The following is a 12,794-nucleotide window of genomic DNA, read 5'->3' on the forward strand; positions in this document are numbered from 1 at the left end:
ATGGTTTTAATCGGTTTATAATTTCAATTTTAGCCTGATTTGGTAGAAATTTGATACCTAGAAATTTTTAGCAGAATCTATGGTGGTGGGTTCCTAAGATTCGTTCCGGCCGAACTTAGCTCGCTTTTTCTTATTTTTATACCCTCCACCATAGGATGGGGGTACACTAATTTCGTCATTCTGTTTGCAACTAGTCGAAATATTGGACTGAGACCCCATAAAGTATATATATTCTTGATCGTCGTGGAATTTTATGTCGATCTAGCAATGTCCGTCCGTCTGTCTGTCGAAAGCACGCTAACTTCCGAAGGAGTAAAGCTAGCCTCTAGAGTGCGCAATTCTGATCCGATTCGAATGAAATTTTGCACGACGTGTTTTGTTATGATATGCAACAACTGTGCCGAGTATGGTTCAAATCGGTTCATAACTTGATATAGCTGCCATATAAACCGATCTTGGGTCTTGAGTTCTTGAGCCTCTAGAGTGCGTAATTCTTATCCGTTTGCGATGAAATTTTGCACGAAGTGTTTTGTTATAATATCCAACAACTGTACCAAGTATGGATCAAATCGGTTCATAACCTGATATAGCTGCCATATAAACCGATCTGGGGTCTTGACTTCTTGAGCCTCTAGAGTGCGCAATTCTTATCCGATTGGAATGAAATTTTGCACGACGTGTTTTGTTATGATATGCAACAACTGTGTCAAGTATGGTTCAAATCGGTTCATAACCTGATATAGCTGCCATATAAACCGATCTGTGGTCTTGACTTCTTGAGCCTCTAGAGTGCGCAATTCTTATCCGATTGGAATGAAATTTTGCACGACGTGTTTTGTTATGATATCCAACAACTGTGCCAAGCATGGTTCAAATCGGTCCATAGCCTGATATAGCTGCCATATAAACCGATCTTGGGTCTTGACTTCTTGAGCCTCTAGAGTGCGCAATTCTTATCCGATTGGAATGAAATTTTGCACGACGTGTTTTGTTATGATATCCAACAACTGTGCCAAGTATGGTTCAAATCGGTTCATAACCTGATATAGCTGCCATATAAACCGATCTGGGGTCTTGACTTCTTGAGCCTCTAGAGTGCGCAATTCTTATCCGATTGGAATGAAATTTTGCACGACGTGTTTTGTTATGATATCCAACAACTGCGCCAAGTATGGTTCAAATCGGTTCATAACCTGATATAGCTGCCATATAAACCGATCTGGGATCTTGACTTTTTGAGCCTCTAGAGGTCGCAATTATTATCCGATTTGTCTGAAATTTTGTACGACGGATTCTCTCATGACCATCAACATACATGTTTATTATGGTCTGAATCGGTCTATAGCCCGATACAGCTCCCATATAAATCGATCTCTCTATTTTACTTCTTGAGCCCCCAAAGGGCGCAATTCTTATTCGAATTGGCTGACATTTTACACAGGTCTCCAACATATAATTTAATTGTGGTCCAAACCGGACCATATCTTGATATCGCTCTAATAGAAGAGCAAATCTTTTCTTATATCCTTTTTTTTGCCCAAGAAGAGATGCCGGGAAAAGAACTCGACAAATGCGATCCATGGTGGGGGGTATATAAGATTCGGCCCGGCCGAACTTAGCACGCTTTTACTTGTTTTTTTTTTTTTCTTTAATTTATTTTAGTTCTTTTGGGTGTTTTGTCACAACATTATGAAAAGTCATTATTCATTTGAATTGCGTCTGGTGGCAGAATATCAAAACGTTTTGTCATTATTACTTTTTTTTTGTAAAAACCAGCACAGCCAACTAAATAAACCAAGCTAGAGAAACTAGAAAAAGAACATTGCCAGAAAAAATTGTTTATTATTTTTTGTGACATAAAAAAATGAGTATTATCACAACCAATGCGTAAAATATGCACTTAAAACTGTTTGTTGCGGACAGATAATAAATAAATATTTGAGGCTTTCACATCTGAATTTGACATACTTCTTGTGGATAAATTTAAAGAAATCTGAAAATATCAGCAGACCAACAAAGAGGAGTAAAAGCAAACCGGCAATATTCGTAAAAGTATAGCAAAGGAGGCCGCCGTGGCGCAGAGGTTAGCATGTCCGCCTATGACGCCGAATGCCTGGGTTCAAATCTCGGCATGAACATCTGATAAAATTTTTAGCGGTGGTTATCCCCTGGCTACATTTTGTGACGTATCCTGCCATGTTAAAACTTCTCTACCAAATGGTGTCCTTATGCGGCACGCTGTTCGGACTCGGCATAAAAAAGGAGGCCGCTTATCATTGAGATTAAATATTAATCGAACTGCACTCATTGATATGAGAGAACTATCCCTTGTTCCTAAATGGATTATTCATGGAAAATTTTGTATTAGTACAGCAAATGAGCCGGACTGCTTCTAGTGGTTCGATGTTTAATAAACCAAATCACAAGAAGAACTTACTCACCAGAGTAGTTCTCAGAAGGCCACCATGAAATAGTTCTCAGGAGGCCACCGTAGCGCAGAGGTTGGCATATCCGCCTATGACACTGACCGCCTGGGTTAGAATCCTGGCGAGACCATCAGAAAAAAAATTCAGCGATGGTTTTCTCCTCCTAATGCTGGCAACATTTGTGAGATACTATGCCATGTAAAACTTCTCTCCAAAGAGGTGTCGCATTGCGGCACGCAGTTCGGACTCGGCTATTAAAAGGAGGCCCCTTATCATTGAGCTTAAACTTGAATCGGACTGCACTCATTGATATGTGTAAAGTTTGCCCCTGTTCTTTAGTGGAATGTTCATAGGCAAAATTTATAATTTAGCTCTCAGGTTTAATTGTTGGTTGTTCACCATTGTGGTGGTTTGGGTTTGATTTTTACCAGAGGCCTTGGTGTGTCGCTGTTGTGTGAAGTAAACATTTTTTAGTGATTCTATCACAGACTACTTCTACTGCCGAACAAAAACTAGATATGTGAAAATTATCCTCTTGCACTACTAATTGCGTTCGGGGTTCAACGTCCAATTGACATGTATCGTTGTGTCCTCAAATTGGTGCGATCTGGCTAGGTGCAGCATTAAATTTAGTCAAGAAGGAAAATATTCCTTCTTGACCAATGCCACACACCTGAATACCAAGGATTTCCTCAGATCTTGAGTCCATACTTGGGAAACTATAGGACTGTAATACCAATCTATCAACCACCGACTGGACGATTGGTAGATTGAGATTAAGGCCGACGGTGATCGGAGACATGAAGTTTTCGTTCTAAACTTTGACGTCTCGCAGACCTCAACTGGAGTTTGAAGTCTATAGAAACGATGGGATTGGAGAATCAGTTGTTGTCTGGGTCTAGAATCCTTTGGGCGAGAAAAAGTTTCGGCTCTGTTAAATCGCCTGACCATGATGATGAAGCATCGGTTGAATTATAAGCTGTATCTGATAGACTTGCTCTTTGACTTAGTGAGATACTCTACTTGTATCAGCATGTCCTATATACCTATTGGATGGAGAGACACAAAGCAGGAAAACCTTACCACACAAAGGCTAAAGATTTTCATCCAATTAGGCTGGCCATTGTCTATGCTAGAGACTCTAGAGAGATGAAACAAATATATCTTAGGGCAAAAATCCCCGCAGATCGCCTGTCTCGGCAACATCAAGCATATAGTAGGGGCAAGTCCTCAGAAACAGCTTTTCACGACCTAGTTGGCTACAGAGAGACGTGTCTCGCTGTCAAGGAACGCACAATGTTAGCATTGCTTGACATTGAGGGTGCTTTCAAAAAACGTAAAACCGACGTCAATTACGAAGGATCTGCAGTTTCCAGGCATCAAAACTAGCATAAACAAATGTGTCAATAACTTTATTACTAAAAGAGTCATTATGGCAAGCTTTGAAATACAGCCATAAGCATTACCTTATTGTCTCTGCGTGAAAAAGTTTAAAAAAATGGTCGCGTATGCTGACGACGTTGCTATGGCATTGCTCTTCGAGATATACTTCAAGAAGCTCTACGTAGTCGTAATTCGTTTAAGACGGATACTATTGTTTTCAGCAGGAAATACAAGATACCCATTGGGGTACCCGTCGCCTTGGGAGGAGAGAATGTTCCATTTACAGAAAGCGTAATATACCTGGTTGTTTTGTTGGACAGCAAATTAAACTGCAAGTCAGTGCATTTTGGATAGGGTAAAAAAGGCAACTCTTACCCTATACACCTGCAAGAGAGTTATCGGCAAATGTTGTGTGGGTTTAAACTGCGTGTTTCGCACTGGGTATATACTGCAGTCGTTAGACCTATAATGCTATATGGCGTTGTGGTCTGTAGGACGGCGCTTCAAAAGTCCGTCTACTGTTCTATACTGCAAATGGGTATATACTGCAGTCGTTAGACCTATAACGCTATGTGGCGTTGTGGTCTGGTGGACGGCGCTTCAAAAGTCCGTCTACTGCTGTATACTCCATTAAGGAGAACAACTTCTCACATATCAATGAGTGCAGTCCGATTCAAGTTTAAGCTCAACGATAAGGGGCTTCCTTTTAATAGCCGAGTCCGAACGGCGTGGCAGGGTGCAACACCTCTTTGGGGAGAAGTTTTCACATGGAATAGAACTTCACAAATGTCGCCAGCATTAGGAGGGGATACCCACCGCTGAAAATTGTTTCTTATCTTCTCGCAAGGATTCGAACCCAGACGTTTAGCGCCATAGGCGCTATCCAATGGATGGCTTACTTGTGCACCACGCCTTCTCTGAGGACGACAACATTTCATGCCTTGAATTTAATGCTACCCCTAATACCACTGGATATTGTGGCTGGACAGATTGTTGTTTTAGTCAAATTTTCATATGGAGGTGGCGATCTTCATTACGCTCCTGTAGGTGAGCAAGCTCGTTCCGGTCCAAGGACTGATTGCTGCAGAAACAGGGTGACCATTGGTTATTTAAGTATTTGTGCAAGAGCCGGTGCTGCCCGGCCACTCACTGAGACTCTCCGCTCGATACCGCTGCCGTTGGAGCTACTCCATATGGAGCATTCCACTATCCGCCTGTGGACCCGCCTCTCTCTCTCCCAGCTAAGATTCTGGTGACAGCAATGACCACCACAAAGATCGGACCTCAATGTTTCAGCCCGTGTGGTGTTCACAGCTATGCCGTGCCGGGAGACAAATTGTTACGACCACTGCTGCGAGACTAAGGTAGTTATCTCTTTGATCATGCAATAGCTACGGACACTGTGTCATCCACAATACAGTATCTGATGTTCCAGGTAGTGTGGATTAGTCGCTACTTGATAAAAAGTGCTGTACCACAATTCCTATACGGATGTCTATACATATAATTCGAAACTAGACGACCTGTTGGGCTTGGGAGTGTTTTGTGAAGAACTAGTACTGGTCATATGGAGAGGGTTACCCGACGGCTGTGAGAACGTCAAAGAAGAGAACATTTTACAACATATTCTGTATGCCGATCAACAGACAAACAGAAAAAGTTCCACTTTACGTTGTTTTTTCATTGAAGACTTACGTTTGAGGTATTCTCCCAAAAAAAAGGTAAATGCAAGTTTTGCCCATGAACATTCCATTAAGGAACAGTGGGAAACTTCTCACATATCAATGAGTACAGTCCGATTCAAGTTTAAGCTCAATGATAAGGGGCCTCCGTTTTATAGCCGAGTCCGAACGGAGTGCCGCAGTGCGACACCTCTTTGGAGAGAAGTTTTACATGGAATAGCACCTCACAAATGTTGCTAGCATTAGGAGAGGAAAATCGCCGCTGAAAATTGAGTTACCACCCAGTCAGGATTCAAACATTTTAGCAGAAAAATGTTCAAACCGCTATAACTTAAAAACAAATGTATGGATTTAAAAATGCTTAGAGAGTTTTTTTGGGCAGAATTTCCTAAATTTTAAAACAGTGCATCACAAATTTTTTAAAAATATTTTTTTTTTTAAATTATGCCTCAAAATGTTCCTTATTTTGTCACCTTTCTACCGTACTAAGGAAATTTTGGGTCAGCCATATTTGTAAGACATACAAATTAATTAATCTGGTCACCCCAACTCTCTCAATATTCGTCCGATTGCAATAGCATCGTCATTTGTCAACCGATTCTCGCAAAATCATCATTTCTGAACCGTTACACAATTTTGCACGAGCGATTCTTTTATGACTCCCAACATTTGGAAATAGCTCTCATATATATGTATCGCTCGATTTGGACTAATACTTCAATAATTTAGTCATTTTTAACCCATTATCTCGACATTTTGAACGAAGGATTATGTTATTACTTCCGACATTACTTGTGAATTTCATAGAAATCGGTCCAGTTTTGGATATAGCTCCCATACATATATATGGGATACATATATATGTTTTAGTTTGAGCTCAATGATAAGGGGCCTCCGTTCTATAGCCGAGCCCGAACGGAGTGCCGCAGTGAGACACCTCTTTGGAGAGAAGTTTTACATGGAATAGCACCTCACAAATGTTGCCAGCATTAGGAGAGGAAAATCACCGCTGAAAATTGAGTTACCACCCAGTCAGGATTCAAACTTTGTAGCAGAAAAATGTTCAAACCGCTAAAACTTAAAAACAAATGTATGGATTTAAAAATGCTTAGAGAGTTGTTTTGGGCAGAATTTCCTAAATTTTAGCAGTCGTAACCAGAAGGCTCATTCTTCTCCTGTCTCTTATTGCAAACTGCTCCAAAAAAAAACAACCTAACCTTAACTTATACAGATTGTTTCAGACTCTATGTAGGAAGAACTAAGCAAATCAAGAAAGTTGTCCCCATCACTGGAGTGCATATTAAGAGTAGTTCACAGCAATGAAAGAAACGGCGGAACGACTAAGCTATTGAATAAAACTTTACCGGCCATTCTAAGAAAGCCATTAAATCAGTGGAGAACATATTTCTGTATTCCAAGAACTGCCCTCGTCCTCCCTGACCACCCAACAAGATGAACGCTTAAAAATATCTCAGGAAAATGATTTAACACTATTTTCCAATTCTTTACAAAGATATTTAGTGGCGGTGTGAAATGTGGCCCCAATGCAATAAAGCCCCAAACGAAAAATTAAATTAGGCCCCAAACGGAAAATTAAATTATGCCCCAAACTTTTATACATGAAAAAAAAACTAACGAAATTTGGGGACTTTTATAATTTTTTGGGTTTATTTCAGTTTTAAAAATTATCGCTTAATTTCATACCAAATCTGATCTTAGGGCTTTTTTCATTTTAAAAAAAAATTTCAAAAATTTAACAGACATTTAACGGACATATTTTGGGGCATTATTTCATTTCAAAATTGGGTCTTTATTGCATGAGAAATATTTTCCCACATGTTGGGATCTTATTTCATTTTAGTTTGGGGCCTTTTTCATTTTCTTGCGGCCTTATTTCATTTAGTACTTTAAGGGTCTCATTTCATTATGAAATAAGACCCCATTTTAGGGTTTTTATTTCATTTGTAGTTTGGGGCTTTTTTGCATTGGGGCCACATTTCACACCGCCGCTAAATATCTTTGTAAAGAATTGGAAAATAGTGTTAAATCATTTTCCAGAGATATTTTTAAGCGCCTATTTAAACTGTTAGAGGCATTGAAGAAATGTTTTAGTTGGTTTGTCGCAAGTAATAACCCCAAAAACATTACTTTACAGCTCTTAAATGTTTTATAGATTCTGCTAAAACCTTTAGAGAAGAAACCTTAAAACTAGATAACTTAAGGCTCTATTACACGATATGTAGGTGTCTTATGACATGTCAAATAAACCACATGTAGGGTTGTACATGTCGTGTGATACAAATGCAACTAACATTTGAAAATCAGTTTTCAAAATAGCTCATGTAATTATTTTTATTTAGAGCGTGCTCCATTCCATCTGACAAAAACGTAAAGAATCAGCTGTTTTTGTTTTCAGTCGAATGAAAGCTACCCCAAATTTAATTGCATTCACCAACTGTTTCACAACTTAAACAATTTTAACGCATAAGAAATCAGCTTTCCTCACATTTTTAGGTTGTGTCATACGAAAATAACATACAGGTGTGATAGCAAAAATCATGAATCGTATGTAAATTGACAATTTTGACAAACATTTTAAATTACATGTGAATACAAAAAGTGGTATATCATAAGACAACTACATGCCGTGTAATAGCGGCTTTAGATAGCAAAGCATGGATTGTAATCATCAAAAGAGTATTTAGAAAAAAATCTTACCAAAATTATGGACAGAATTGGGAGCGGAAAACATACCTAAAAAGAGATGAAAAAGCGATTATATTTTTAATTAAACAAATATATATATAATTTTAAACGTTAGCTTCTCATGTTTGTCTGTTTGCGCGTTTTATTATGATTTTTAAAATCTTTTTGTGATTTTTCGAAAATCTTCCAGCTTGAGATGATATTAAATGTAAGTAGAACATATTTCAAAACAAAGACCGTACTCAATAGTATTTTGGTATGTAGGGCAACATAATCAATTTGACAAAGGTTTGGTGAAAATACATGGCGTATCAGAAATCATGATCCACTAGCCATTCAAAGTTTTTTGAATAATAACTTTATATGTTGTACCCTCCACCATGAGAAGGGGGTATATTTGTTTCAATATTCGGTTTGTAACACATTGAAACATTGATCTGAGGCCCACTGTGTTGATCGTCACATTCTTAGTCGATTTAGCCACGTCCGTCCGTCCGTCTGTCTGTCGAAAGCAGGCTAACTTTCGAAGAAGTGAAGATAGGTCCTTGATACTTTGCATAAATACTTCTAATTAGTGAAGGTCAGTTGGGATAGTAAATGGGCCAAATCGGTCTATGTTTTGGTATTGCTGCCATATAAACCAAGATCGGAACTTGACTTCTTGAGTCCCTAGAGGGCGTAACTCTTATCCGATTTGGCTGACATTTTGCATAAGGTGCTTTGGTTTGACCATCAACAATTGTGCGAAGTTTATAACCTGATATGGCTCCCATATAAATCGGATCAGGTTATAAACCGATTAAGACCATACTTGGTATATTTTTAGAAGTTAGAACAAACCACTTCGTGAAAGAAATTAAGCCAAATCGTATAATAATTGCGCCCTCTTGCGGCTGAAGAAGTAAAAATCTGAAATCGGGTTTTACGGAAGCTGTGTCAGTTTATGGACCGATTTAGACCATACTTGGCGTAGTTTTTGAAAGTCATAACAAAACACTTCATGGAAAATTTCAGCCAAATCCGATAATAATCTATCAGCTCGAGATGTCAAGATCCAAAATCGGTGTGTATGGGGAGCTATACCAGGTTATGAACCGCTTTAGACCATACTTGGCAAAGTTGTCGGAAGACAAAACATAGTCAAACTAGTCTTAACGTGTGTAACACCTCGATTTGCGACCGCATTAAGTATATATTTTCTGGATCGTCTCGACATTCAGAGTCGATCTAGCAATGTCCGTCCGTCCGTCCATCTATCTAAATCATGATAGCCGTCAAACGCGTAAAGCTAGCCGCTTGAAATTTCAGATTTGGATATAGCCCCCATATAAACTGATCCCCCGATTTGACTTCTTGAGCCCCTAGAGGCCTCAATTATCTTCCGATTTGGCTGAAATTTAGAAAAAAAAAGACTTTCGTTATGACTTTCAACATTCATGTCAAGTATGATTCAAATTGGTCTATAAACGGATATAGCCCCATATAAACCGATCCCCGGAATTGACTTCTTGAGCCCTTGGAAACCTCAATTTTCATCCGATTTGGCTAAATGTTGGAACAAAGATTTGAGTTATGATTTCCAACATCCATGCCAAGTATGATCCGAATCGGTCTATAAACAGATACAGCCCCCATATCAACCGATACCCCGATTTGACTTCTTGAGCCTTTAGAAGCCTCAATTTTCATCCGATTTGGCTGAAAATTGAAACAAAGACTTGAGTTATGATTTCCAATATCTATGCCAAGTATGATCCTAATCAGTCCATAAATAGATATAGCCCCCATATAAACCGATTTCCGGATTTGACTTCTTCAGCCCTTAGAAGCCTAAATTTATGACTTATAACATCAGTGCCAAGTTTAATCCGAATCTGTCAATATGGTGATATAGGCCCCCCAAGTACCGTTATGACCTCTTGAGACCAAAATAAAATTCAAATACAAACTCAGTTAATAAGGGTACATTTTTATCGGAGGCCATGGTGGCCAAGATTCGGGCCGGCCGATTTTACTTGTTTCAAATATGCATTGCATTCAACCGAAAAGTATTGGCAAGCTATGTATGCCAACAATGTCTAGAGACCTAGAAGGCAGAACGCAGTGTGCTTGGCTGGCCTTTTATATTGTAAATGGCTATATTTCAAAGTGGAGGAGACATTACACTTCATGAAGGTGTTTTCTGCTAACCTACTTTTTAGATCTACAGATCTAAAGGCTGCCGCAATACATCTTTTAGTGGGTGAGTTATAAATAAATTTTCTTACAGACGTATTTATGCTTAGAAACTCCAACTTCTTTATGATTGACGACGGTTTTACATTACTGAAAGCACTTCAATGTCAAGAAATGGTACCATTGTTTATTCCTTGACAGCGAGAGAGATTTCAATGAAGCCCTAACATGTGCGTGCTGTACCTATGATATGTTTCTATCAACCTCTCTGGAATATTCAGCACAAACGGTGACAGACTAATAGAACAAAAACTTTAGCCTTCGTGTGGTAAGGCTTTTCTGCTTTTGGAATGATAAAGATGTTTTTGTCCCACTATGTCACAGGTACATGCATACAATATGCTAATACAAGCAGAGTATATACCCCAAGCCAAGGAGCCAGTCTATCAGGCACAGCTTGTAATTCAATCGGTGAAACATCATGAGGATCTGGTTTAATAGGAGTCTAGATTTTTTTAGTGCCTAAAGGATTTTCAGCTCAGACACAATTTACCTAATAGCCTCCGACGAATGCATACCAGTGACAACCTTTTCCGGCGCCAAGTTGTTCGTTGGAGAATTTCCCGGAAATGTGTATTAACGAGTAGTTCTAGTGTTTCCTCACCAGGCATTGTCCATACATTCTCTGACTTCTGAATGTTACAAATTGCAAATTTTGCCCATGAACATTCCACTAAGGAACAGGGGCAAACTTCTCACATATCAATGAGTGCAGTCCGATTCAAGTTTTAAGCTCTATGATAAGGGGCCTCCTTTTTATAGCCGAGTCCGAACGGCGTGCCGCAGTGCGACACCTGTTTGGAGAGAAGTTTTACATGGCATAGTACCTCACAAATGTTGCCAGCATTAGGAGGGGAAAACCACCGCAGAGAATTTTTTCTGATGGTCTTGCCAGGATTCGAACCCAGGCGTTCAGCGTCATAGGCGGATATGCTAACCTCTGCGCTACGGTAGCCTCCGTAGCGCAGACTTCTGAATATATCCCACCATAATAGATCTCGAGGACAGAAAGAATCTTCCTTAGCCTATAGGTCTCAGTTGTATCCTCCACGGAGCTACAGAATTCCACCCAGGATTCCTTCTGAGCCTTTTTCAGCTCGCTCTTATATTTTCTTAGCTCAGCCTTATAGATGTCCCAACCGTGTGATGCTCTTGTGGCTTTCGCTCTGTTGAAGAGTTTTCTGCAGTCCTTCCCTAGACCAACCAGCTTTGGGGTCCACCATGGCGGATACCCGGAAATGTGTGTCATTCAGGGCCCGGAAATGCGTGTCATTCAGGGCCTTCGTGATCCGCTTGACCATTATGTCTATATCCTCCACAGTTACCACTTCTTTTTCTAGTCTAAAAGGGATAGACGTGCAGAGTTTGTGCCGATATTTATCCCAAGCCCTTACAAGCAGCAATTATTGTCCGATTTGGCTGAAATTTTGTATGAAGTATTCTGTTATGACCTGCAACAACTGTACTAAGTAAAGTCCAAATCGGTCTATACACTGGTATAGCTTCCCTATAAAATGATCTGCACAATAACCTCCGACGAATGCATATCAGTGACAATCTCTGTAGGTGCCACGTTGTCCCTAGGAGAGTTTTCCGCGAAATGTGTATCAACGAGTGTTTCTAGCCATTAAAGTTAGGAAAAACATTTTTTCAGTGTAGATAATAATTTGTGTCTATCAATATTTTTCTCTGCAATAAACAGAATATGAATTAAAACTGTTAATCACAATTTGGTGATTTTCAGAAAAATCTAAATATGTTGAATGTGCCCATAACAGAACTAATCAATCTATTCAACAAGTTTGGAAAAAAACGAACCATTTCGAATTCGTTGATATTGGTGGTACATATTTATTACAATCGTTATGGATAAACAAGCTTCGATTCCAAGAATTAGACGCAATTTCTGGCTAGACTTTTTTCTTCTTTTTTTTTTCTTGTTTGTATATATGATGAAAAATTCTAAAAAACTAAAAAAAAAATCAATGTGGGGCGTGCGATAAGTTCTAATATTTACGATTGGCCACAAAAAGATTTCGCCCCGAAAAAATCTGTGAATAAGTTTCACAAAACCATTTTGGGAAGAATGGTGATGATGATGGTGAGGTTTTGAAAAGCATGATGTCAACACCTATAACAATGCTGAAGTAGGATAATGACAAACTGATCATTGGAAGTGTGTTTTTTTAAATTTAGAACACAGAAGAATATTTTTGGACTATTACACTTGGAATTCTTTTTTTTTTTTTTCTTTTTTGTGATATAAGCGTCACTAACGATTTATGTCGAAGAGGGCAATTAAGAGCAGATCCAGCCTAACGTTTGAAATGTTAATGATCATCACGCTTAACTAAATGCTTGC

At 39.1% G+C, this 12,794-nt stretch overlaps 1 protein-coding gene across 2 annotated transcripts in view; it reads right to left on the reverse strand.

The window, feature by feature from the left end:
• LOC106081689 (mucin-5AC) overlaps positions 1-12,794 on the reverse strand; it is a 354,746-nt gene that overhangs the window by 308,665 nt on the left and 33,287 nt on the right. The window contains exon 2 of one of the 2 annotated variants that reach the window (XM_013243838.2): positions 8,210-8,245. The exons of the other annotated variant lie outside the window; for it this stretch is intronic. Within the exon in view, the coding sequence (XP_013099292.2) occupies positions 8,210-8,245 (36 nt within the window). The remainder of the gene's footprint in view (positions 1-8,209; positions 8,246-12,794) is intronic. 2 annotated transcript variants of the gene reach the window in all.

The sequence above is a fragment of the Stomoxys calcitrans genome, chromosome 1 (genome assembly GCF_963082655.1).
Source record: "Stomoxys calcitrans chromosome 1, idStoCalc2.1, whole genome shotgun sequence".
Lineage (NCBI taxonomy): Eukaryota > Metazoa > Arthropoda > Insecta > Diptera > Muscidae > Stomoxys > Stomoxys calcitrans.